This window comes from Salvia splendens, chromosome 18, assembly GCF_004379255.2.
Source record: "Salvia splendens isolate huo1 chromosome 18, SspV2, whole genome shotgun sequence".
In the NCBI taxonomy this organism is placed as follows: Eukaryota; Viridiplantae; Streptophyta; class Magnoliopsida; order Lamiales; family Lamiaceae; genus Salvia; species Salvia splendens.
Genome location: NC_056049.1, coordinates 2139407 through 2166438, shown reverse-complemented (window position 1 = coordinate 2166438; position 27032 = coordinate 2139407). Strand labels below are relative to the sequence as shown.

Below are 27032 nucleotides of genomic sequence, written 5' to 3'. Positions count from 1 at the left end.
GGGCAATTATTTCGGGTAGATTCTCTAGGCTACTTAAATCCTCCAACCACAAACGCTTGAGTGAGGATCCTAACATTTCACATGGCAAATACAGTAAAGCCTTGCATGTAATGATCTCCAAAGTTGTAAGGGATCTGAGACTTTCTTGTGATTGTTGTACGCCAAGATCTCCTATCCGTTTCAGATTTGGGCAATCCTTTATGCTCAACTCTTTCAAAGAATTGAGGGTGCCTAGACCATCTGGTATTTCTCTCAAATTGGAACACTCAATTATAGTCAACTTTGAGAGATTGGGATTACTATAGAATAGCCAATCTGGGAGACTTTCTACATCATCTACTCCATCTATCCTAAGCTCCGTTAGCAACGTTAATTCCGTTTGAAATATGTCTGCCAAAGGCTTATAGCTGTCAATACCACGAAACCTCATATCTTTGAGGGACGACCAGAAATGGGTAGGAAAACTCGTCAACACACGGCAATCCTCAATCGTCAAGTGTTGAAGGCGAGGAAATACACTGACAGCACTTGCATCCCCTGATTCTATTCCCTTCAACACTGTGAGCTTAGGCAAGTCATCCAACATGTCATCCAACATGAGCTCTTCTAGCACTGGGAATACAGTACGTGTCTCATCATTCACTGATCCATAGAATGAAGAATTTATGGACTTCACATTCCTCAATCTGTACAACCCAAGACACTTGAGATTTGGCAACCGCCCAAACATTGGGATTTCTTCACATTCTGAGCAGTCGGAGAGTCTTATCTTAACCAACTTGTTAAATGGTAGCCCATTATCAACTTCCATATTTCGAGCCCATGATGGAAAGCTTCTGCCTCCAAATCCAAATATCTCCAACTTCTTCAGACGAGAGTGAGGTTGGAGGCCTTCCAACACATTCTCATCATTAGTAGTTTCACCTTCTCTACCAGTCTCCCATCCCAAATACAACTCCAATAATTTTGGCTTGTTTGATAGTTTTGCTTTCTTAGCCTCTTCCTTGTTATGAACCCTTTCAAGGTTATCAATTTGCAGTTTTCCTTTGAGACAATTCAAACTTCCTAGCTCTTCAATTTTGTAGCCATTCTTGTCTCCCACCCTAAAAAACTGTAGGGTCCTGAGAGAAGTTAACAGACCAATCTCGGCAAACAACTCTACATCTCTCCTAATATAGAGATGCCTTAAGTTTCTCAAGTTCTTCAAAGTACTTGGAAGTTTCTTTAACTCACTATTACAAGCTCTCAGTGTCTGCAAGTGAAAGAGTTCACCAATCCAATCAGGAAGATATTCAATAGATGATTTGTCAATATCAAGAACTCTCAAATGTATCAACTTCTTGATTTCACTTGACAAATCTTTAACTTTCCACCCTTGAAAAGCTAAAACATGAAGAGATTTGAAGTTTGAGAACATGTAATCATTCATGTGACACATGTATCGAACTTGGGTAATTTCATCTTCCTTAAAAGAACCTCTTAAAACAGAAGCTGCAAGATCATGCAGAAGATCATGCATCACACAACTTTCCACATTTCCATAAACATCTCTTTCTGCAATTTGCAGTAAAGAGTTGCGTAGAAGAACATGGATAAATTTTTCTCCCATAGATTCCATGTCACTGCTTTCATCAGCTTTAAGAAATCCTTCACCCATCCAATACTCAATCAGAGTCTGTGTTTTAAATTTGTAACCTTTAGGAAAAATCGAACAATATGCAAAACACTTTTTGAGTGACGGTAGAGACAAATTATCAAAACTGAACTTCAATATCTGTTCGATATCCTTTCCTTCATAGCGTGAAAGCCAATTCTCTTTGATTGAATGCCATCTTTCTTCAGATTTATCACACAGTAGTACTCCACCTACTACGCTAGCAGCTAATGGCAAACCTTTACATTTTTCTGCAATCTTAGTTCCAGAGGCCTCAAGTTCTGAAGGAACATTCTCTTTTCCAAAAGTTTTTTCTTTGATAATTGACCAACAATCTTCATCTGATAACATTTGCAGCTCATGTGTACAAAGTGGATTCATAATTGAAGCGACATCCATACTTCTGGTGGTAACAACAATCACATTACCTTTCATAGAACTAACGCACAACAAGGGATGAATAAATTCTTCCCATGTGAGAACACTTTCATTCCAAATATCATCAAGAATAAGAAGATATGTTTTATTTTTTAAAGCTACTTCAAGTTCTTTTAAAACACCTTCCTTATCCCCGATTTCGACTTGATCAGGAGAAGTCAATCCTTTGAGGATTTTGTTGAAAAGAATGAGTGGATCAAAATTTCGAGAAACATGCACCCAAATATGTGATCCAAACAGATCCTTTTCTTTGAGAAGATGGAAGACTTTCCTAGTCAAAGTTGTCTTCCCCAATCCTCCCATTCCCACAATGGCAAGGATAGAAATACGTACATCAGTTGTGATACAAGCGGTAAGCTGTTCAACTATTTCTGACATCATCTCATCTCTTCCAATAAAAATTGGATCTAGAGAGAATGAGTCAGTTTCACGAGCAACGTCAGGCAAAGTGGGCACAGCAGGAGCAAGTCTCCCGACGAGGCCAAGGTGGGCAGCCCTTTGATTAATGACCCCCAAATTCCGATTGATTTGTTGGATTCTAAGAGCCATACTTCGAGCACGTGAAATATGAAGGCAGCATGAGAAGTATGATAATACCTTTTGTTTCATGGGTTTGTTGGCCATCGTATCCGCCTTGCTTTGTTTGGAGAGTTCATGATATATGATTTCATCCAAAACGTTGTCAGCATCGAACCCCACGTTTCCGAGATCCGTGAGCCACTTCTTGACAGCCTCATCAGGGATGGAGCGCATCTCTGCATCATTCAAGAATTTCTGGATCATGTCCAGATTATGAGTTAACTGTTGTGCTTCATTTCTGAAACCTCGAACAAGTGAGACCTCATTCTTGAGGGTTCCAAATAGAACTTGAAGCATGGCGGCGGCGGACGATGTCGCTCATTCTTCAATCATGTCGCTCATGAGCTGCGCATGATCCTGTTAGTTGCTCATTGAGGCCTGTCTAGATAGAACCTCATCAAAGCCTAACGGTAACCCTCTATTGGGTGTCTCGGTTGGCGTGCTGGACGAGCTAGATGCTTCCGCCTTCATTCTCGACTATCATGTTGTGCATGATTATGCACGCATATATGACATCGTCCGCAACCATCGTCCGCGTAGCCCACAGTGGGGCGGACGATGTCGCGGACGATTGCCTATCGTCCGCGGCCATCGTCCGCACATGCCGCAATGGGGCGGACGATGGCACGGACGATGGGCATCGTCCGCGCTATACTCCGAGCCCTTAGTGTAGTCCGCGGCAATGGGGCGCGGCCGATGTCACGCACCTGCAATGGAGCGGACGATGGCTGGCGCGGACGATGCGCGCCATCGGGCGTGCCATCGTCCTCTCCATTGCGGATGGCCTAAAGTAGAAAGTGAATAAAGTTTATATAATAAAGTACTTGAAAGAGAGTAAAATAAGAGCGAGAAAAAGTAGTATTATATACTACCTCGGTACCATATTTATTAAACGCCTTGGAATTTAAAAAAAAAAATAAAAAAACAGTTAACTATTTTAAAGTGGGAGGGGAGACACTTACCTGGCGTGAATGGCCAGTATCACGCCGGCGAGCTGAGGCGGCGACGGAGAGGCAGCGGCAGCGGCGATGAACGCCTGGAGTTTCCGCAAAGGATGGCGACGGAGGGGCGGTGTTGCGGTGAAGTTGAAGGAGACGAGAGTTTGAGAAAGAGAGTTTGGTGTCTCTTGATTCGGAAATTGTGAGATGAAATAAGAGAATGGGAATTATTTACCTTGGGCTGGGAATTTTTATTTTGATGGACAGCTACACCAATTAATTTTTATTTGGAACATGTATTTTGTTTTGTACAAGGGGGATTTCTTAAGTTGGGCCTACTAAATTGTTATGTGTTGCAACAATTGTTTAGTTGGGTTGGAGTTGTTTAAATGAATGGGCTGACTGTTTTGAGAGAATGTGGGCCGGAAATTGTTGTACTTTTTTCAAAAGGGTGATTTTTGTGAACGTCTTTTGAGGCGGGTATGCGTCCGGATGTGAAAAGTTTTGTGGCGTCTTGTGTTGAATGTCAAACGACTAAGTACTCCACGCAGAAGCCCGCCGGGTTACTACAACCCTTACGCTATTCTCATGCAGGTTTGGGAAGACGTCTCAATGGACTTCATAGTGGGATTACCGTTGTCAAAGGGTTATACTACTGTAATGGTGGTTGTGGATAGTCTATCGAAGTATAGCCACTTTGCTCCTTTACCGACCCGTTTTGATGCCTTGAGGGTTGCTCGTCTGTTCATTGAAACTGTCGTCAAGCATCATGGTTTTCTCGTTGGTTCTTTCCCGGAATGATCGAGTCGAACCAAATCAGGGTTCGTAGTTATTATAAATAGGGACTCTATGCATTGAATTATTCATTCAATAAATCAGAACTTACCCTATTTCTCTCGCTTATTTACTTTTATCGTAAGTTTTCTACTTTTCGATGAAAAACCCTTGTGGACGGCGGCGGCTCGACGGAGAAAACCTCCGCAAACGATCGTCCCCCTTTGGCAATTCGTTGCCCGTCCGGAATACGATCCCTCATCGTATTAGGGGTGTAGACATGGTTGGGAATGCAAGAGTAGTTGTTGAATAGTTGGGAGAGACATTCAAGGAAGTGACGAGTGGATATTGCTTGTGTGAATGAAATATTAAACACAAGAAGAATTAAAGTGATGGTGGAAAAGCTTGTCTTCATAGTTGAGAGATGATCTTGATATGTGTTACAAGCATGAATCAATCACATAAAGTGTTGTGAGATTTATATTTAGGACTGAAAGAGTTAGGATGGGACGGAACAAAGAAATAATCCATTAGAGCATCTCCAATGGCGGACGTCCGGTCGGACATCCGCGACGGGCGACCGGGACGTCCGCCATTGTGGCGTTTCAACTCGGATACGGACGTCCCGTAAGGACGTCGGGTGTCCTCGGACGTGCGGGCGACGGGCGGGCGGACGTCCGCCATTGTGGCGTGGGTCGGACGTCCGGGTCGGAAGTCCGGTATTTAATTTAAATTTTTTTTTAAACTCTATATATACGGCTCGTTGAACTTCATTTCATTCGCACCACTTGTGTTAACAAGTTTCTCTCTCTACATCTCTATTTTCAAGTATATCTAGAATGGCTAGTGACAGTGATAGCGAGGATGAATTGGAGGTCGCTGTGGAAGGTGCGATAGATAGGCTGCTACACCAGAGGGAGCAGCGGCGGCAGCAGGCGGCGGTACATCGGCCGATCCGTCGTCGAGCCACAATACCCCGTGACCACATTGCTGCACATATTCGGTTGTATCAGGACTACTTTCCTCCGCAGCCGCGTTTTGGGGATGCCTTATTCCGGCGACGTTTTAGGATGCATCGTCCGCTGTTTATGCATATCGTGAGTGCTTTAGAGAGAAGATACCTATATTTTAGGATCAGGGAGGATGCAGTTGGCAAACCCGGACTCACGCCCTTACAGAAGTGCACTGTCGCAATCAGACAACTGGCGTACGGAGGCGCAGCCGACATGTTCGACGAGTACCTCCACATTGGCGAGTCGACAGTCGTCGAGTGTCTGCAGAATTTTTGCGCGGGCGTGAGAGCGATATTCGGGGAGCGGTATCTTCGGAGTCCGAGCCCCGAAGACTGCCAGAGGCTGATAGATATGCATGGGTCGGTGCACGGGTTCCCTGGGATGTTGGGCAGCATAGATTGTATGCATTGGGAGTGGAAGAACTGCCCCGCCGCCTGGAAGGGGATGTACACTACCGGCTTCAAAGCCAAGCATCCCACGATGATCCTTGAAGCTGTAGCTGACTACCGCCTGTGGATATGGCATGCTTATTTTGGAGTCGTCGGGTCGAACAACGACATCAACGTTCTCCAGTCGTCGCCCCTGTTCAACGCTCAGTGCAATGGCGTTGGTCCCGCCATCAGTTTCGTCGCCAACGGCAACCAGCACAATATGGGATACTATTTGGCGGATGGGATATACCCAAACTGGCCCGTCTTTGTGAAGACAATCAAGCATCCGCTCGGACAAAAGAAGTCATACTTTGCGAGCCGTCAGGAAGCAGCGCGCAAGGATGTGGAGCGGGCATTTGGTGTGCTCCAGAGTCGATGGGCGGTAGTAAAGGGTCCTGCACGGCAGTGGTATATTCCCAACATCGGCGATGTCATGTACGCATGTATCATAATGCACAACATGATTGTCGAAAATGAAGCTGCAGAACTGACTCAGTGGACCAATGAAGATGATACGGGTGCAGGTCCAAGTCACGGCGTGGCCACCGCGAATGTGAATATGGGGGTACCTCATGGAGAGGTCGAGCGGATGCGTGCATTTGCCGACATGCGGCAAACAGATGCCCATGTTCGACTTCAGAACGATATTATCGAAGAGGTTTGGACGCGGAGGGGTTGACGTTGATGTTATTACTTTTTTTGTTTTATTACTATGTAATTTTTTTTCAAATCATGTATGTTTTTTTTAATGAAGTTGTTAATTTTTCCCGTTCGTATTCGTGTTGAAATTTTATTTCCGTAAACGTAAATTGCTTTATTTGTGAATTTGTGATTTTTTTTTATTGCGGGAAGTCCTAGTGGGAAGGGCGATGGGAAGGGCGGATTGTGAAGGGGAAGTCCTAGTGACGTGGCAGTGGGATGGGAAGTCCTAGTGACGTGGCAGGAGGTGTTTTTAGGAAGTCCTAGTGGATGTCCGAGTGGGACATCCGACCACTGGAGATGCTCTTAAAGTAAATAGGTCATGTTAGTGCAATTGTCAAATAAGAATAAAATTGGTTTGATGTTAAATCGAATTAAATAAAGTAAAGTGAGTTGTCATGTTCAAAGTCAAACAATAATTCATTATGCATAGTAAAAAATTTGAAAATGATTTTCCAAATTTGTTATGTTTATAGCATACTAGCCACTGGAAATCTATATAAATGGAGTAATATTAAATCCTAATTGTATAGTAAATAACTATTGTTTTGTCCACCATTAATTATCACAAGTTGACCAGACTCAAATTTTAATAAATGTAAAACAAAGTGAGTCGCATAGAGATAACATGAAGAAGAAACTGAATTTCGGGGAGGAAAAAGCCGAGGAGAAGCTGCCGATCTAGAAAGGACGAGCATACAGGAGAAGAGCCGAGACCAATGTCAAAAAGATTTTCATTGTCGAGAATGCCAAAGAGATCGTTGAGACGAATGCTACTTTAGATTCCATGGTTCCAAAAGTACGAAGGAAAGAAGGTGAGAAATCATTTAGTGGGCCTAAATAATGGGCTTATTGGACATTCAGCCTAAGTGGGCTGTCAATTAAATTGAGTCTTAAAAACATATGAATTGGGCTATAAATGTATGAGTCCTAGGTTGAACTTTAGGGAATCATATCATGGCATAATGGTTGATATTGGGAGATACAATCAATTGACAAAAGGAATTAAAGGCGATGATAGTGAAAAATTGATAAAGAATGAGAAAGGAAAAAAATAATATAATTAATTAAAATATTATTTGTGAACAATGCGACTCACTTTATTAAAAAAGAAAATTGTTAAAAATTAAAAGAGATTAATTTTTGCTGAGGACCTAAAACTAAAAAAAGACTATTGATTGTAGACGAAGAGTATTACAGTTAATGTTACTAGCTTTCTTAAAATATTTGAGATTAAATATAAAACACATGATATCCTGCCTTTTAATCCAAGTTGATTATTAAGCATACATAATTAATAAAAGAGAAATTAGAATATCATTTTCTTGACTTTCTTTTTCCTGTGGAAGGTGGTGTAATGGAAAGAGAGGCTGGCATTCCAAAGTCATGGGGGAAGTAGTTACAGAGAGAAAAGGAGTAGTAACTTTTATTTGAAACTTTAGTTATTCCTTTTTGTCTTTTTCATAAATACAAAATGAAAATGTAGAATATGAGAATCACAAACTAAATACTAGTATCCTTTCCATTGTGACCCTTAAATTTATGTTCATGTATTAAATTAAAAAAAAACATAAAGAAGAGTTATTTTTACATTAAGATTGAAAGTGTTATTACAGGCAAAAAAACAACTTAAACTAGGAATATAAATAATGTAATAATAGAAGTTGTACAAAATATACAAAATTGCTTCACCATTGTAACAGCTCTCTTTATTTATATGATATAGGGCCGGATCTCGAAACAGCAAATCTGGGCAAGGGACTAGGACCAGTGCTAGTTGACGTGGACCCTCCGGCGAATTTCGATTTGTGGCTTTGGCTGTAATCCAAGGGACCGGATCGCCTGACGTTCCGATTTGTGCTATTGATGCTTCTCGCACCGAAACTGTCCATCTCATACTGATCTTGGCCGTGGGTGGAAGACGGTTTGGGATAGCCCGAGTCGTGTGTGTTGGATAGTGGAGTTGATGAATCGCCACGGGGTTGCCTCAGCGATGGGGAGCCGTGAGCAAGGGACATGGCCGGAGAATGCCTTGGCGAACCACTTATTTGCGCGAAGGGAGTGGAAGAATTCGAGTAGCATTGGCTGTAGATGGAGCGAAGAATGGTGTAAGGCACATGAGACTCCAACGTGCTCCGTGGAATGTGTGGCGAGATCTCGCAGATTTGATCGAGAAAGATCAGCTTCGCCACGAGGTGGGACCTGCAGAAACCAACATAAGTATATGTAGGGAGGGAGAGCTTATCAAATTGTGACATTTTTCGAATTACCTATTGCTTTCACTCCAAGAATCCAGAATTATTACTGCTGAGAATTTGATGAAAAGCTGCATTGTGGATTTTATGCTTGCATCAATGGAAGCGTAGTTTGGTGCCTCAGGGTCCAAGGATTCGCTGATGTGTCCGTTTGAAAGCGAGTGTTTCTGTCGATACTCTCTTTCGAGCCTCACGAGTTCACTTCCCGCGATCACTGCACATATGCACCTGATAAAAGGTATTTTAGTCTCTAGATTTTGAGATCATTCTTATGTAATCTTCATAAAAAAAGGGCCTATTGCATTTGCATACCTGGCTAAACAATGAACGTTGTTGCTGAAGCCTCCGGTTTCGACGTTGAAAGCAGTTGTATACCAGATATTAGATGTCATAAAAGTTGCAAATAGATACGGCAGCAAGCTCCATGATCCGTCAGTTGCACCCCCGACCTCTTCCAGTATCAATCTGATCCATGCGAAGTCGTGATCACCAGCCACATTTACAGAGTTCGCTACTCTTCTCATTCTCCTGATCTCCTTGTTTTCCGGTATTTCATCAGGTAAGTGATTTGCAACACCCGTTAGCAGCGAATGAATCAGAGGAGCGCCTTCTTTTAAAACAATACCTGAAGCTTCAGCCAAAAGGGAATCAAAAGCAATGGCTTGCCCCGCCTGGATGCAGAACCTAACCATCGTATCCATATCAACTATCTGCTTAATATTCGCTTCCGTTTCTATCCTATCACCAGAATGCATACTCCCTGCAACTGCCTCCAGATTCTCACGATTTGCACGCAATGTTGTGTCAACGCAGTTCAGGAGAGCTGCAGTGTGCTCTTTTAGCATCCGATCCAGCCTGTCAACTCCGTAGCTCCCAAAAGCTCGAACGAAGGCTTTCAGTTCCGTGAGGTCGGTTACTGACTCGGCAAAGTATCCACCAACTGGCCTCGTGCTCTTAAAGCATCGATGACGAGGTGCAAATAGGATTCCGGCACCAGCCACATCCTTAACAATGTTTTCTATGTACCAATTGCATACAGCTTCAGTAGCTGAGCCTGTCTGCTGTTCCACGGGTTTTTCAAACAACTGTAGAGATGAAACGGGACCTGAGTAGGTCTCTGCAAGGAGAATTTCACGAATGCCATTGGTGAGGTCCATGCTGACATGTTGCTCTGCTAGATGAACTATGGAAGTATGTCTACGGATTAGTGACTCTAAGACTGATGGTCTCTGAAGATCGGAATCAGTTTTCAGGACAGTGAGCAATCTCCTTTTGAAGTTCCCTAGGATGCATTCTCTCATATACTGCATCACAAATGGAAATGAATTGAGAAAGAGTCGGGTATGGGAATCTAAAAAGTCAACAACTTATACAACCAAAACGGGACGCTTACCTCTCTGAGGACAAAAACATGGTTTAAAACACATATAGGCTCCATGTCATTCAGGACAGAACAGAGATTTGTCAACCTCTGCATTGCAGCTTCTAACCTGTCACCGAAACAGAAAACTGAAAATTTGCAACCTAGATAGCATAGAGGAAAAGAGGAGTAAAACAAAAGGGAAACTCACATTTTGATGGAGCTGTTATTTTCTGGATAGCTCTCATAGCCTGGTAAATGAAAACCATATGAACCCTTCGGAGACTTTGCTGAAGGAATGGATAATCTGGATGTCAAGTTCATGAGATTCGCTGCTTGGTCTGGGAGAAGCTGAAACTTAAACAAAATTAATAAAAGAAGAACAATATGCCAAACTATGGTTCGTAGCTCAGAAGCATACAGAGAAGTAGCAACCTGCATCTCCAGGGAACCAAATCCTCCATCAGAGTCAAGAATATTAATTAAACCTTCCAATCCTCCCATTATAGATTCAATAAGAGACTCAACATATAGAACTGCATCACGGCCGATTTTAGTCACCTATATGTAAGAGTAAAGTTATGGACTGACTTGAACGGTTGAACTAATGTGAGGCACTGATATTTTTAAGATACCTCCTCTGGGGCAATTGATGAAGCACATTCCGGGAAACTGCTAGCAACACCAAGCCAAGCACAGCAATGTTGGGGACGACCCTCGGGCCCAAACATGGTGTTGCGGAAAACCTACAGTACCATTTAAGTCAGATTGACAGTATATTGTATTCTTATAAGATTTTGTACATTATGCTACTTACGGTTGTAAGATGTAGATGGTAGAAGTACAGTTTCTTCAAACCCCCAAATTTTGTTAATTGAGTTTCAAGCTCATCAACACATCTGCATATGTTCAAAATGTGTCAACTTTTCATACTCAAAAACTTTGCGTTATGTACTGATCAGTCAAGTGGTGTAGTTTAACATAAGAGCAACCATATAGTATTTTACATAGAGGAAACAAGATAAACAATTTTAAGAAGTTTTCCAAGACAACAAATTTGTTCAAATTAAAAAGTGACCAGACTGCACGTACAACATTCTTTCAGAAGATGTTTGGTTAAAGAGAGACCTGGACCAATTGTATGCAGCATTGCCTTCTGACAGCAACCCCTCTTTGCCAGTGGATACAGTCGCTTTCTCTAAATGTCTAATGTTGATTGATGAACGAGCAGAAGTGACAATCATCAACACAGTTAACCAATCTTTGCGTAACTCCTGAATGTCAGAAAACAATCGGTTAACCAATCTTTGCGTAACTCCTGATGTCAGAAAACAATCAGTAACTAGAAGCAAACCTAAACTAAAGAAGTGATTAAGCAACAGTATTTCTAGAACTTGGAAAAACTGTGGGTCGATACAATGAGAGCAAGGGAATAAACAGCTTACCGATAAATCACATGAGATTGTAGAAATGTTTTCTCCCTGAGGTTTTGGTATGTTCTCTAGATGTTGAACAATTCTTTGGAAAAGTCCCTTTAAGGTAGCATCTAGGTCAAGTGCCACCATTCCAGGAGTGCCAAGCAGGAAACGGATTCTACCAGCACAGGATGATAGGTATGATAAGGCATAGCCTCTAATGGCTGAGAGAAAACAAATATCAAGATTTCAGTAATAAATCAAATAAAAGGGAGAGTTCAGATTGTGCCACTTTGTTTTCCAGCAACCAATGTTAGCATTGACACACTATTGCTGCAATACAAGTGAAAATCTCAGGAGGGCTCTAGAAAGCTACAACACAAATGCTATGTTGAAAGTATTATCAGATCAGAATCAAAATAAGTAATTCCATGTTTTGACATCATTTTGGAAGTTGATTACTGCAACGAATGAAAAGTTCAGCAATATGCTAGGTCACGCGGCAAAATATTTTCAGTCTCATGCAAACCAACATAAAGTTCAAGGTCTCAAAATTCCTCCACAAGGAACCTAACCTGCAATATACTTGCGGACCAGACAGCAAAGCCGGACCATCCCATCCAATAAGAAACCAATGGTTGGGTCGTTTGGATCCTGCAATTGTAAATCAAGTAAAAAGATGAAGTGTTTAGATGCCAAAAAATTACCAAAAATCAAGAAAGGTAAAATGATTATATTTCAATAAAATAAACAGATCCAACAAAGAACTGCCCCGCGACAAAAATACATTTGAAAGAAACTTTTCTCACATTTTCTACTGACACAACTCGAGCTGTTTTGGATTTAGAAGACGCTACTCCGACATGCTGAAAGTACCATTAAACCTCACTCTGTGCAAAAGCATAGGCAGAAAAAACCATCTGCATAACCAGCAGCAGATAAAACTTAATATATACATTGACCTGCTGGCGTCTAACATACTGTTAAGTGAATTACTTGCTCCTTTCTTTCTCTGATCCTTACTCCCTCAAACAAGATACATAGTCCGAATGAGGATATTGGAAATTCATTATGCCATAGACATGCACACCTGGGTTGATCAGTAAAGAACAGGACCATTCTTCCAATTTCCTGCTTTAACATTACTCTCCTTTGCCATCACAGGAGTAAAGGGCTTGCTCGTGTACCTCACTGTACAGTAAATAATCAGATTACAAAATAATAACAATAGAAAATATCAACACAGTGTCAACGGTTGACATTGTGTTGATATTGTATTGGCATTGTGTTGACATCAAAATCATGAAATTTTACACTGTATTGACGTTGTATTGACACTGTGTTAAAAAATTTTGGAGTTTGTACAATATATGAGTTTGCATTTTATCACTACTCTGCACCAGTAACACTCAATATATTGTAAATAAGGATAGTTGAGTAACTCATATAGTATAAAAAATCATATGAATAAAATTAATTACCCATGATAGAAAACTGATTCATAGATATGTAATGGTAACACTCAATATATATTACAAATAAGGATAATTGAGTAACTCATACTATAGTATAAGAACAAAAAATTAAGATAGTAATATATGTATCTCCAAAGAATGGATGCACTTTTGGAGTTAGATGACTAAAAACTACTTAATAATATTATATGTATCTCCAAAGAATGGATGCACTTTTGGAGTTATATGACTGAAAACTACTTAATAATATATGTATCTCCAAAGAATGGATGCACTTTTGGAGTTATATGACCGAAAACGACTTACAATGTGTATTCTTATCTTGTTTTGTTTAGTTTAGTTATCAGTATATTTATGTGGTGGAGGAGCATGGTGGATGTGAGGAGATGGAGCACGATGGCCGCGGTGATGGTGTGGAGGAGGAGCATGATGGCTGCCGGGATGGTAGTTGTGTGGAGGAAGAGCATGTTGGATGTGAGGAGCTAGAGCACGACGGCCGCCGTGATGGTGTGGTGGAGGAGCATGATGGCCGATGGGATGGTGCCGGTGTGGAGGAGGAGAGTGGTGGATGTGATGAGGAGCCTGAACACGATGGTCGATGGGATGGCGGTGGCGGCTGCCATGAGGAGAGAGAGCGTGGCGGTGGTGGTTGCGGCGGCCGCGAGGAGAGGGAGCAAAGTGGAGGTGGTGGTTTACGAGTGTCCACAACATCTCATCCTCGTCATTTTTATTTATATCATAGTCAAATGATGATGCATCTTCTTTGTCTAATCCAAGAGCAAGAGATGGAGTGACAAGGAAAATCATGAATCCGATGAGAAATAAGATAGAATATGCATGAGACATTTTGCTAAGGTCGTTTTATAGTGATTGTTAAAGTTTTTCTGGTCAATAATATGGATGACATATGTAATATAATTATATTGACTTAATTATCTAAATTTAGTAGAAGTTAGATTAAGTGAATTGCACATTAGTGTTAAATTTCTAAAATCCATGACTGATAATTAAGTGAACTGATATAGTTAAGCTTATCCAAATTTAATAGTTGAATTAAGTGAATTGTACATTAGCAGTATTAAATATTTAAAATCCATGACTGGTAATTAATTGAATTGATATAATCAAGTTTTTATAGTTTTAAAGAGTTGTCAATGAATTGGATCAAAATTAGACTTGTCAAATGGGTTGGAAGCTCAGCCCGACCCAGCCAGATAACGTGGGGCCCAACCCAAAACTGAAAAAGTGGGCTGGTATGAGTCTCAATTTATAAATTCGAACCCACCCAGCTTAGGACCACCAGTGAAATGGGCTGAGTTGGGTTCTACAAAAATTATTTGTTCATATACTTTTAAATTTTGCTTATGTATTTTTATTTAATATATTAGAAATTAAAAAATTGTAACATTTATTGAATTAAACTATGTATTGGATTTTATAAATAGTTACATTGTGCATACATTAATAATTTCTATTGTTTTGACCTGTTATTAAGTGAGGATTTTCCGTAACCCGACTCAAGCCTGCATCTTGGTAGTAGTAATTATTGACCAGAATTGATAGTATTATGATTGCATTGAATCATACTCCATCCGTCCCTAAATAATATGCACTTTGGGTTCGGCATGAGTTTTAATGTAAAATTGATAAAGTAAGAGAGATGTAGAGAGAAAAAGTAAATAAAGTATTGTTAGTGGAGAATGAGTCCCACCTCATTAGAGATAAAATAGTTCCAAAATTAAAAAATGCATATTATTGTGGGACGGACTAAAAAGGAAAGAGTGCATATTCTTGTGGGACGGAGGGAGTATTATGATCAAGTTAGATTGTTAGCATTCCCTCGAGTAGTTTAATTATGAGGATTTATGGGGTGCGTTATGATGTTAACTTTTATTAAATTGCTAATTTGTTAACTCATCAACGCAGTGTATATCTTGTGGTGGTATTTGGTTGCCTAGATAAAATAGTAACAAAATATAATTTAGGATTAAGTTATGAGATTAATTTAGTTAGATGAGGTTTGTTGAGTTGTGGAATTCAATCTCATGAACCAACACACTAAGTTTACATATTTAATCCCGAGATACAATTTTAAAAACTATATGGAATTGTGCATGTTTTGATGTTTTAAATGTGTGGATTTTATCATTTATCAATTTGTCGGTTTTTCTTTATATTTGTAAACTTATGGGAGTTGACCGTGGTATATTAGTTTGTCTTTCTTAATTTTGTAATTTGTTTATTTCCTTGTATGTTTGGGAATTTTCTACTGTATTTGTACGAATATAACGAAAATATGAAAGAAGAGAAGACAATGGTTGAATCAGAGCCTAAATTCTTGTGAATTAGGGAGTTCCAAAAAAATATCGCACGGTTAAAATCTCGGTGACGTATAACCAATACAATCATATTAATTTTATGAATTACTCATGTTAGAACATTGGGTAAGACAGGGGATGCTCACTCCGGTTCGCAAGCACTTGTTTGTGTCTACGTGGATTTGAATGTCAGTAATGTTACAAGTATGAATCCTCGATTATCGTCGCTTGACGCCAATGCAAGGTTGATTCCTCCGGGAAATGACACGCCGTGTTTGAGCATTCATAGTGGTGTGGCAAAACTTTTCATTTTAGCATTGAATTGTCACGCCAACAATGTGGCGGGGTGTCCACCATATCTTATACCCAACACGGTTCTTTATTGGTGATTTTGGGTGGAAATGATTAGGGGAGACGCACAACTATTCGGTGGGTATTTGATCCAGGAGGAGATACCGCGCCAAAGCTTCTACTTTCAACTCTCTTCGTGGTTTTATGGTTCCTACCTTGAGGAAAAGGTGGATTTCAACCGTGGGGGAGTTGATACGATCTTATCTCCCAATTATTTAGTTATATTTTGATTTACCGTATCTTTTCCATATTTGTTTAGATATTTGTTTCTTGTTCAATAAGTTAGGGTAGTAGTATTAGAGTATTATAAATATGAGAGATTGTTATCATTTTATTCAATCAATGAATGAAATATTTTCTCCACCAAAGATAACGTGTGTTTTCCAATTCTAATTTTGGATTCCCTCCGCCGATCCTAATTGGACGCCGGAGTATTCTATCAATTGCCGAGTTATCTGCCCGACGGGAGCGACTCCCGCGCACAGAAACTCTGCAATCGTCTGCCGAGCCTGTTGGCCGCCGGAAATTTATCTCCACCGCCGAGTGAAACTCGCAGCCGGTGCTTGTTAAGGGAAACGCCTTTAACATGCCAATAGATTAATGAATTGTTTGTGGGATGCTGCTGAGTTATATAAAGAAGATATTGAAGCAGCACGTACTGAAACAGTCAGAGTTATTGAGCAAGCACATGTTGAAACAATGGTAGTTGTTGAGTCAACACATGCTCAAATAGTTGCTCCCGCTGAATCAGTAGAAATTGATCGAGCAGCGGGAGCTACTGAGTTGGAAGATATTGAAGCAGATGAAGCTAGGGAGGTAGATTCTTCAACATTATTTTTTATAGCAACAGAATCAGGAAATGATGAATTCTTGGTGGAATTATTCAAAAATTACCATAATTTATTGTACAAAGTGAATGATAACACATATACTCCATCCGTCCCACTTTAGGAGTCCCGATTTACCATTTTCGGGTGTCCCACTTTAGGAGTCCTGGTTGTAATATTCCATAAATAGTATTAGGCTCCACATTCCACTAACTTTTTTTACACTCACATTTTATTATAAAACTAATATCCACGTTCCATTATCTTTTTTCACCAACTTTCATTTACATTTCTTAAAACTCGTGTCGAACTCAACTGGGACTCCTAAAGTGGGACGGAGGGAGTAGCATATTGTTAAGAGAACAATTCTCTTAACGAAGAAATTCTGTCACGAATCAAACAACACACGAATCCGGCGTCCCGGGCTTTGGGATCGGCGGCTGAAAACTTGAAGACTGGCGCGGAATTCGTACTCCGTCGGCAGCGGCTAGGTTTAGTTGTGTATTGCACAAGATATGTGGGCAAAATAATTCTTCATTAATTGATTGAAAGAATAATGAGGAGCCCTATTTATAATAATCTAGACCTTAGGGTTGGTTCGACCTAATCCTATACATCGGGAAAGAACCAACAAAGAAAACCCGACGGAGCTTATAAACCGCTCGACTCATTAATTGTTCAAAAAGGAAATAAACAGAAACAATATTAAAATAATAACTTAAAGAAAACGTAAGTCAAAAGTAACAAGACTCTGTCTCCTCTCCGGCGTTCCGTCGAACAGCTGGAGGCCGCTACTTGGACACAAAGTCTTGGTAGCGCTCCGGCTGTTTGATGTCCTTTCTCGGTCTCAGCTTCCTGGTCGTGACCGCGCCTGCAGCTTCGTCTGATGGTACCGCCAGCTCCTCACTGCCGGACGTTTCCTCCTCTACCCCCGAGGCTGGCGGGCTCTGCGTCGGCGACGACGCAGCCGTTTCTTCACCCCCATCGCTCTCCGTTCCTCGTGATCCAGGTGCGTTCGTAACAACTCCCCCGTCCTTAGAAACTTCCTTGTCCTCAAGGGAGAGTGTAGGATAGCGCTTCAACAACTCCTCGAACGGTTCCCAAGATGGAGAATCCGAGCCATCCGACCACCGCACTAACTCGTGCTCCACCGCTGCTCCCTTATGCCACAAAATTTTCGAGTCTAATATAGCCACCGGCTGGGCCACTGGTCTGTTCCCTACGAACTGATCTGGAAGGGGTACGATCGGATCGTCCTTAACGAAAGCACGCAGAAGGCTCACGTGAAATACATTGTGAATGCGACTCCCCTCTGGCAGCCGAAGTTTATAAGCGACAGGTCCTATCCTCTCCACTATCTCGAAGGGCCCGTAAAAGCGCTTCGCGAGCTTGGCCGAAATTGGTCTCGCCACTGAGTGCTGTCGGTAAGGCTGCAATTTAAGCCACACAAAACTGCCCACCTCAAACTCAATGTGTCGGCGATGGCGATTTGCTGACGCCGCCATTCGCTGTTGCACCCGTGACAGGTTCGTGCGCAATTCCTTGAGAAGCTCCCCGCGCTGTTTGATCAATTCCGCCACGCTAGGCGGGGTCTTAGCTGATGGGGCCGACGCCACCAATAGGGGGGGCTCCCTACCGTACAACGCTTTAAAAGGGGAGGTGCCCAGGCCCGCGTGGTGGAAACAATTTAGCGCAAGCTCGGCCCAGGGGAGGAAGTTCGACCACGTCGACGGTCTGTCCGAAGTGAACGCCCGTAAATATTGTTCCAAGCCCTTGTTACGGATCTCCGTTTGACCGTCGGACTGAGGGTGGTAGGCTGTAGTAAAGTGTAGTTTAGTCCCGCTGAGACGCAGTATTTCCTCCCAAACTGCATTTAGAAACACTGATTCCCTGTCTGAAACCAAAGTCTTGGGAAACCCGTGGTGGCGAACGACGGTATTGACAAATAAGTGGGCCACACGCAAGGCATCAAAACGGGTGGGAAGTGCCGCGAAGTGGGCGTACTTGGATAGTCGATCGACCACTACCATAATAGTGGTGTACCCGCGTGACTGTGGAAGACCTGTGATAAAGTCCATTGAAACGTCGTCCCAAACCTGTGAAGGGACAGGCAGGGGTTGCAGAAGGCCTGCCGGTTTTTGCGTCGTGTATTTGGTTGCCTGACATACCGCACATGCGTCGACGAAGTCCCGAACGTCCCTACGCATCTTAGGCCAATAGAACCCTGCTGCCAGTAGGCGAAATGTTCGCTCATGCCCCGGGTAGCCAGCCACGGGAGTACTGTGATGTTCCTCCAATAACAACCGTTTGAACTTGGATGTATGGCTCACCAAGATCCTCCTGTTAAAGTAAACCAACCCATCGACCAGGGAAAAATGGGGGGGTGCCTCCCCGGCTATAATCTGGGCCGCGAGGTCCGACAACTCCGGCTTAGTCTTTGTCTCCAAACGTAAGGCGTCCAATAAACTAGGGATCGGGTGGGAAACCGCGGCCAAGCACGCTGCGACGGCTGACTCGTCCTCCTGGGCCGATGCCCGCAAAGCTTCCAAAGCCGACGGTTGCTGTGAGTCGGTCTCCTCCCGTCGAGACAACGCATCCGCCACCCGATTCAACGCTCCCTTCTTATATTCAATACGAAATTTGTACCCCATAAGTTTACGGACATACAATTGCTGATCGGGAGTTTGGACCACTTGTAACAGAAGCTCCTTTAGACTCTTCTGGTCACTCCGAATCACAAATTCCCTACCCAATAGATACTGTCTCCACTTCTGCACCGCTTCAACGATCGCGTACAACCCCTTATGGTATGTTGAGGCGACCCGTCGACGGGGACCCAATTTACGACTGAAGTAAGCAATTGGGTGTCCGTCCTGAATCAAGACCGCTCCTATGCCCACATCCGAGGCATCCGTTTCTACGTAGAACGTCTTGGCAAAGTCCGGAAGACGCAACACGGGTGTCGACGTCATGGCCGATTTCAGGGCCTGGAAAGCCTCCGTGGCCGACTGTGTCCATATGAAAGCCTCCTTTTTAAGTAGTTCCGTAAGCGGGGACGCAATCATGGCGTAATTTGCCACGAAACGTCGGTAATATCCCGTGAGACCCAAGAAACCCCGTAACTGGCGTACATTCCGTGGTAGTGGCCAAGCGGTCATTGCATCTATTTTCCGGGGGTCTGCCTTTAACGACCCGCCTACGATCAAGTGACCCAAATACTCAACAGTCGTGCAGCAAAATGAGCATTTAGATAGTTTGACATAGAATTCATTCGCGGTCAGGAGCGATAGTACCTGTGATAGGTGCGCGCGGTGAGAATCCAAAGTCGGACTATACACCAATATGTCGTCAGAGAACACAATGACGAATTGTCGCAGGAATGGCTGGAAAATGGTGTTCATTGCCGCTTTGAATGTAGAGGGGGCGTTTGTAAGGCCGAAAGGCATCACCAAGAACTCGAAATGGCCAGCATGCGTCCTGAAAGCCGTCTTAAAAATATCTGCCTCGTGCATTCGAATCTGATGATATCCCCGAGCGTAGATCAAGCTTTGTGAAAAACTTGGCCCCTCCCAATTCATCAAATAGCTCGTCCGCGGTGGGGATGGGAAACTGATCAGGTACCGTTGCCATATTTAGAGCACGGTAATCGATGCAGAAGCGAAAAGTGCCATCTTTCTTCCTGATTAACAATACTGGCGACGAGAACGGGCTTTGACTGTGCTGTATTATGCCCTGAGCTAGCATTTCCTTCACCTGACGCTCAATTTCTTTTTTTTGGAAATAATGATAACGGTATGGACGGACGTTGACCGGCTTTGAACCCGGAAGCAGATGTATTCTGTGGTCGAAAGTCCGCGATGGAGGCATACCGGTAGGTAAATCAAACACCCCCTTGTGTGTCTCGAGGACGCGGCGGCACTCTGCAGGTACGTCGTCGGGGAATGTCGGTTCCTCGGAGGTACTAGGTGGTGACCCGTCGGTCGGTTCCAGGGGTACAATCTCGTAAAATTCATGTTCCGAAGAGAACGATGCCAGCAGCGCCAAAGACCACAACGAGATCTACTGGGGGGCCGGTAAACTACCTTGCAAAATCACCGATTTATTATTTCGTCGAAACTCCAATGTTTTGCCTACGAAATCTGCTGATATTCGGCCTAGCGACTCCAACCAATCCATACCGAGGATCACATCCCAGCCATGAACATCTAGGATGTGCAAATCGGTTAGGAACTCCGTGTCTTGTATCGCAAGCTTTGTGCGACGCGAGATGTGGGAACAAATTAGAGACGCCCCGTTTCCCACATATACGCGGAAAGGGCGAATACGCGATAACTGCAACTGCAGCGACTCTGCGAAGCGTGAGTGGAGGAAATTATGCGTGCTTCCCGTGTCGATCAAAATCCGCACGCGCGTGACCCCGAGGTCCCCGATGACCTGGAAAGGGACCGAACGACTGCTTCCCGAGAGAGAGTGTAGGTGCGATATATCCTCTGTGATCAATTCCTCGTCCGGGGGTTGATCGTCCTGTCCCGGACTTGAGTCGTCCCACTCCTCATCCCCAGCGTAACATAGTAACCGGGCCGCACAAACATGACCCGGCGTGTACTTCTCGGGGCAATGCCAGCATAGGCCCTTCCTCGAACGTTCCGATTTCTCAGCATTAGAAACACGAATCGGAGTGAAGCGCGGCCGCTCTTGCTCATGAGGTTGCTGGGGTTGTTTTCTGCACCGGCCCCGAACTGCTCGGCGGAGCGAGTGAGGGCGTATGCAGTCTCGTCTCCTTGGTAGGCCACTGCCGTCGTTGTGATGGTGACGACTGTTGGTACCTATAATCTTGATTCGCGGCTAAACGGAGGGCGAGCGCCATTGTTTCGGCCAACGATTGTGGCTGTTGTAACTCCACCTTCTCTTGAATGGGCATCTTGAGGCCCTCGATAAAAACCGGAATAAGAATGTAGTCCGGTACCCCTTCGACTCGATTCAAATACTTCTCAAACGTGTCGTGATACTCCGCGACTGACCCTGTCTGCACCAATTTGACCAAAGGGCCAATATAATTCCGGAAACTCTGAGGGTCGAAGCGGTGACGGACATCCTCCAAGAATTCAGTCCACGTGACATATTGGTTGTTGTTTCTGTAGTTAAAAATTCATTCTGCGGCCGGGGAGTCGAATAGCATTACTGCGTAGTGGAGACGATCCTCGACGGGCATCATGATGTGATCAAAGTAGTATTCCACCCGCGAAATCCAATTCGTGGCGTCGGTGCCGTCGAAGTGAGGAGCCCGCATCTTGACCCCCTGGTGCGGGTCCGGACTGTATTGGTAGTGGACCCGGTCCCGGGCGATTGGCGGGTCCCAACAAGACCCGCGTCGGCGAAGATCGCGCCCCCCGTTGTCGTACTGCCAGGGGATCCCAGGCTGATGGGCGCCGGGCCTGATACGGGACAATTCTATTTTCATTAACCCCTTCATGTTGCCAATCCCCCATTCTCCTCCAATCATAACGGCGAGAGAGGTTTTCCCCGCCTACCTCCTCGCGCACCCCTCCTGTCGCCGAACCCTAGGCGGCGTTGGCGTGGGACCGATTCAAACCGCATATCCTCCGTGTCCCTATATTCCGCATATTCCCGATCCTCCGAATCGTAATCATCGTCTGGAAGATCGTTATCCCGTGTGCGCGGAAGCTCCAAACTATTCACCCGTACTTCCAATTGATCAAAACGGGCCATGATTCGGTCAAACCCCTGGGTCAGCGGGTCCGTCGAGTTCGAGGTACTCGGTTGGTCCCCTCGTGGCGGCGGCCGGGGTTGGCCTGTCTGTTCGCGTCGGTTTCCCAGCGGCGGTCGGCGTGCGGCCCCGAGCGCTAGTTCCTGTGCATTCCCGCCGGTCAAAACCGGCGGCGATCGCTGCAAGTCATCGGCTATATCCATGAGTTCAAGAGAAAGCACCAGTTGTTAAGAGAACAATTCTCTTAACGAAGAAATTCTGTCACGAATCAAACAACACACGAATCCGGCGTCCCAGGCTTTGGGATCGGCGGCTGAAAACTTGAAGACTGGCGCGGAATTCGTACTCCGTCGGCAGCGGCTAGGTTTAGTTGTGTATTGCACAAGATATGTGGGCAAAATAATTCTTCATTAATTGATTGAAAGAATAATGAGGAGCCCTATTTATAATAATCTAGACCTTAGGGTTGGTTCGACCTAATCCTATACATCGGGAAAGAACCAACAAAGAAAACCCGACGGAGCTTATAAACCGCTCGACTCATTAATTGTTCAAAAAGGAAATAAACAGAAACAATATTAAAAATAACTTAAAGAAAACGTAAGGCAAAAGTAACAAGACTCTGTCTCCTCTCCGGCGTTCCGTCGAACAGCTGGAGGCCGCTACTTGGACACAAAGTCTTGGTAGCGCTCCGGCTGTTTGATGTCCTTTCTCGGTCTCAGCTTCCTGGTCGTGACCGCGCCTGCAGCTTCGTCTGATGGTACCGCCAGCTCCTCACTGCCGGACGTTTCCTCCGCTACCCCCGAGGCTGGCGGGCTCTGCGTCGGCGACGACGCAGCCGTTTCTTCACCCCCATCGCTCTCCGTTCCTCGTGATTCAGGTGCGTTCGTAACACATATTTCATGTTGCGGTTTCGCGTCGCTACGTCAATGTGTTCAATTTGATGCATGAGTTGGGTGGTACCAAAGATTTGATAGCAGCATGCATAGATGGTGAAGGTAATAACATATTGCACTTGGCGGCAAAATTGGCTCCTCAAAATCAGCTCGACAGCATTCCCGGGGCCTCTTGGCAGATACTAAGGGAAGTATTGTGGTTCAAGGTACAAAATTTTCTACTATTACATTTTATACTCCCTCCTTCCCGTAAAAATATGAAGCTTCTATTTTATCAACTTTTTTCTCTCTAATGAGGTGGGTCATCCTCCATGAACTATACTTCAATTTTTCAGGCGGTCGAGAAGCTCGTACGACCCGCATTCAAACACAAGAAGAACAAGGAAGGGAAAATGCCTCGCCAATTATTTGTAGCCGAGCACGAAGACCTCGGTGCGGAAGGGGAGAAATTTATGAAGCAAACTGCAAAATCGTGCATGGTGGTGACGGTGCTCATCGCGATGGTGGTGTTCACGACAGCCTTCACCGTCCCAGGCAGATACAACAGCCACGGCGCCCCTATCCTGGAGAACAAGAGGATGTTCGTGATCTTCCCGGTGTTGGAGGCGGTGGCGACGCTCACCTCGATGCTCATGTTCCTCTCGATCCTCACGCCGACGCTCTTCTTCTCCATTGTGGCGATGATGGTGGCGTTCTGCTCGTGCTTGCTGTTCTTTGAGCACGGGCGGGCGGCAGATGCCCTGCTCTTGTTTTTTTTGGGGAGTGTGCCAATAATGTCTGTGGTTGTTGAAGTATCGTCTCTTGAGGACTATATTGCGTTGAACCTATAGTTGTGTTGGGTTGTCCAGGTCGCACAACCGGTTGCACTCCTAGGTTTCTACTCAGGAAGCGAGATGTACCGTACAACCAGTCACACTCTTAGGTACATTATCACTTATATAGCGCTCTAATTAAAAGCACTTAGTTATGTCATATTGTAATGTATTAGTGAAACCGGTTGTAATGTATATCTACTCGGGATGCGAGATGTAACGTTGCACTCCTAGGTATTTGCTCTGGATGCGGGATGTATCGTACAACCGGTCACACTCTTAGGCATATTATCACTTATATAGCTCTAATAAAAAGCACTTAGTTATGTCATATTGTAATACAATAGTGTACTGATGAGTCGGCGAATTTTTGATGGTGATGAGTGCAGGAAAATACAGATCACGACACAGAGATTTACGTGGTTCGATTTACTGAGGTAAATCTACGTCCACGGGAAGAAAAGAGGGCAGAGTTGTATTGCTTGATCTGTTTTCTACAGCTTACAATACAGACTTGCTATATGATCTTTTATGTCTAGAGAGCTCCTTCTTCTATCTGATCTAAGTTCTATTTATACATTGAACTAAGATCGTGGCTTGCATCACCACTACCTAGGTCGTGGCTTACATCACCACTCACTAGGTCGTGGCTTACATCACCACTAAGTATGTCGTGGATGTCGTGGAGGTCATGAGATCCCGCATGGGTCCACCACTAAATAGATCGTGTAGTGGAGGTCGTGGAGGTTCTGCATGGGTCCACTATCTCCCAGTTCGGTCGAATACTGAGACCGAACTGCTGAACTATTGCCGAGCAGCTTTTGCCGATCTGAGAGTAGAGCTTGATTGGTCGGCTTTTACCGAGCTGTAGGCGGGGGCCGAACTCTTTGGTAATGCCGAACTGATACTCTTCCTTGGGCTTTGGGCTGATGGGCCGTCACTGCTATTGGGCTTGTTTAGTACGTACCCCATCACTACCCCCCCCGAAAAGCGAAGTGAATCACTTCGGCGAAGCGAGTCACTTCGGCATTCTGGATAAAGGTACGGGGGAGGCTGACGTCAGGGGACGTGCCTTGCGCGTGACTGCATTAAATGCGACAGTAAAATCCGGCCGTTGAATCCTGAAAAGGTGGGATTCGAAACGGTGCGATGATTTTGAAATCTTCTCCGAATCTGATAAATACGTCCTTTCTTCATCCTTTGAATACTTTTGCTATTGCTTCTTCTGCACTCTGTCTCTTTTGCGTAAAAATTTCCTTCCGCTTTCAAGAATTTCTTCAGAATTTCTTCAGATTTTGCAAAGAGTAAGAACCATGTCTTCTTCTTCTTCTTCTGAGTTAGGTAGCGGTAGGAAAGGGGGCAAGGGGTCTTCTAGCCGGAAAGAGTCCGGGGAGAAGACTGTAGAATACTTTCACAGCGTCTTGAGTAAGGACACCGTGATATCTCTACACGAAAAATATCTTCTTCCCGGGGGGAAGGCGGTGGTTCCCGACGATGATCATAGGGCTAACGACCCGCCGGAGGGTTATGCCACCGTTTACGAAGCCTGCTTAGAATGCGGGCTTCGTTTCCCTCTTCCCCCACCTTTTGTAGAGCTTCTTGATTTTTTTCAACTCCCTTTAGGTCAGGTGACTCCGAATTCTTGGAGGCACTTGTCGGCTTTTGCTGCCGAACTCCGTAGGCTAGATAAGGATCTGTCTCTGCGGGCAATCCTTAATTTTTTCCAGTTTAAAAGGAAGGGATCTTGGTTTTACTTGATCCCCTTACAGCCTTTTAGGGCCTTCTGCAAAACCAAGTGGCCGAAATGGCAAAACCGTTTCTTTTTTTATAATAGGACTTCGGCTCCGGGCTTTCCTTGGAGAGGGCCGAAGTCCGTGATTCCCCATCCTCGGTTAGAACCGTTGGCCGAGCTCGAGGGCGAGCTCAATAAGATTCCTATGATTAGGAAACAATACTCGGAAACTGAGCTCGTCAAGGGCGACCTCGTGTTCAATATCTCGTCTTCGGACGAAGAGACTGAGGGTGAGGATTTCTTTTTTATGCCTTACTGCTTTAGCGGCGAAAACTAACCTTGTTTCCTTGTTTTTCGGTAGTGAACATATTGAATAAGCTGAGCCGCAAATCTTCGGAGTCCAAGGAGCCGGAGAGGCCGAAAACCACCAGCTCGGCGTCTGATGCCGAGAGGACTCCGAAGAGGCAAAAAACCTCTTCGGATCCGAAGAAGCCGGAGTCGACTTCGGCAAAGGGGAAGGGGAAGGCCCAGAAGCTCCCAAGAGCGTCGGAGAGAGACATCGTCATGGGGCCCCCTTCGGAAAATGTCTGTGAGCCTTTTGCATGGCCCACGGACTTCGCCGAGGTGAATTGTCTTCTTGATTCTTTGGCTTTGCTTCTTTCCTGTATTTTTGGTGCCCTCTGTTGACTTTTTTCTTTATCCATTTTCAGAGGAACGATATGCTCTCCAAGCTCGTCGCTGTCGAACTCTCCAAAGCGTCCAATGACTATGCTGAGATGCAGAGGAAGTTGGCGGCTGCTTGTCATCGGGCCGAACAGGCTGAGGCCAACTTTGAGAAGGCCAGAGCTGCTAGGATCTCGGCCCAGGATGAAGCTCAGTTTGCCAAAAACCAGCTCGTCATCCAGCGAGAGCAGACGAAACGGAGGGATGCTGCCGCCGTGGTTGCCCAAGGAGAGGCTCTCCGTGCTTTCGCGGAGAAACTCTTTCTGAGCAACCAATTTTCGGCCTTTGTCGGTGATCTGCTGAAACTGATGACCGATAAAGCCGAGCAGGGTCCCGAAGTCATCATGCCGCTGTACGGCCGAGAGATAGCAGCTCGGCTTCAGAGTCTGCCGGTGCTTGAGGAGCTTGCTTCGTCCTCGGTCCTGCTTTCTGCAGACCAAGTTCGTAGTTGCCGAGCTGACCGCGATGAGAACATGGAGGCTATCTTTGCCTCCATAGGGTCAGTTTCACCCGCTCCAATTTTCCATGGAGAGGGAGAGACCGAGCAGCATGAGCGGCAGACCGGAGACAGGCAGGCCGAGCAAGAGGTGCTGCTGATCGGTGATGGGGGCACC

At 44.5% G+C, this 27032-nt stretch overlaps 2 protein-coding genes and 1 pseudogene across 2 annotated transcripts; 1 reads left to right on the top strand and 2 right to left on the bottom strand.

Moving 5' to 3' along the window:
- Positions 1-33: 33 nt before the first annotated feature.
- LOC121777860 (putative disease resistance protein RGA1) lies at positions 34-2968 on the bottom strand. Its single transcript, XM_042175206.1, has 2 exons — positions 161-2968; positions 34-69 (listed from the first exon to the last, which is right to left on the bottom strand). The coding sequence occupies exons 1-2, from the start codon at positions 2966-2968 to the stop codon at positions 34-36; spliced, it is 2844 nt and encodes a 947-aa protein (XP_042031140.1).
- Positions 2969-8054: 5086 nt separating this feature from the next.
- On the bottom strand, positions 8055-12442 carry LOC121776020 (protein NAP1-like). The gene is made up of 12 exons (XM_042173137.1): positions 12366-12442; positions 12132-12210; positions 11587-11780; positions 11270-11415; positions 10959-11040; positions 10777-10887; positions 10577-10702; positions 10353-10492; positions 10175-10271; positions 9094-10085; positions 8797-9009; positions 8055-8728 (listed from the first exon to the last, which is right to left on the bottom strand). The coding sequence occupies exons 2-12, from the start codon at positions 12169-12171 to the stop codon at positions 8236-8238; spliced, it is 2634 nt and encodes an 877-aa protein (XP_042029071.1). The 5' UTR covers positions 12172-12210; positions 12366-12442; the 3' UTR covers positions 8055-8235.
- Positions 12443-13417: 975 nt separating this feature from the next.
- Positions 13418-24024, top strand: LOC121777859 (annotated as a pseudogene).
- Positions 24025-27032: the final 3008 nt, after the last annotated feature.

What these genes read in the sequence shown, in the direction of transcription:
- LOC121777860 (XM_042175206.1), bottom strand. Translation starts at nt 2,968, where the DNA reads ATGCTTCAAGTTCTATTTGGAACCCTCAAGAATGAGGTCTCACTTGTT. An exon ending in AACGGATAGGAGATCTTGGC is followed by an intron (nt 70 to 160) that starts GTACAACAATCA and finishes GTGAAATGTTAG; the next exon opens with GATCCTCACTCAAGCGTTTG.
- LOC121776020 (XM_042173137.1), bottom strand. Translation starts at nt 12,171, where the DNA reads ATGGTCCGGCTTTGCTGTCTGGTCCGCAAGTATATTGCAG. An exon ending in ACCATCTACATCTTACAACC is followed by an intron (nt 10,888 to 10,958) that starts GTAAGTAGCATA and finishes ATGGTACTGTAG; the next exon opens with GTTTTCCGCAACACCATGTT. An exon ending in ATGTTTTTGTCCTCAGAGAG is followed by an intron (nt 10,086 to 10,174) that starts GTAAGCGTCCCG and finishes TTTGTGATGCAG; the next exon opens with TATATGAGAGAATGCATCCT.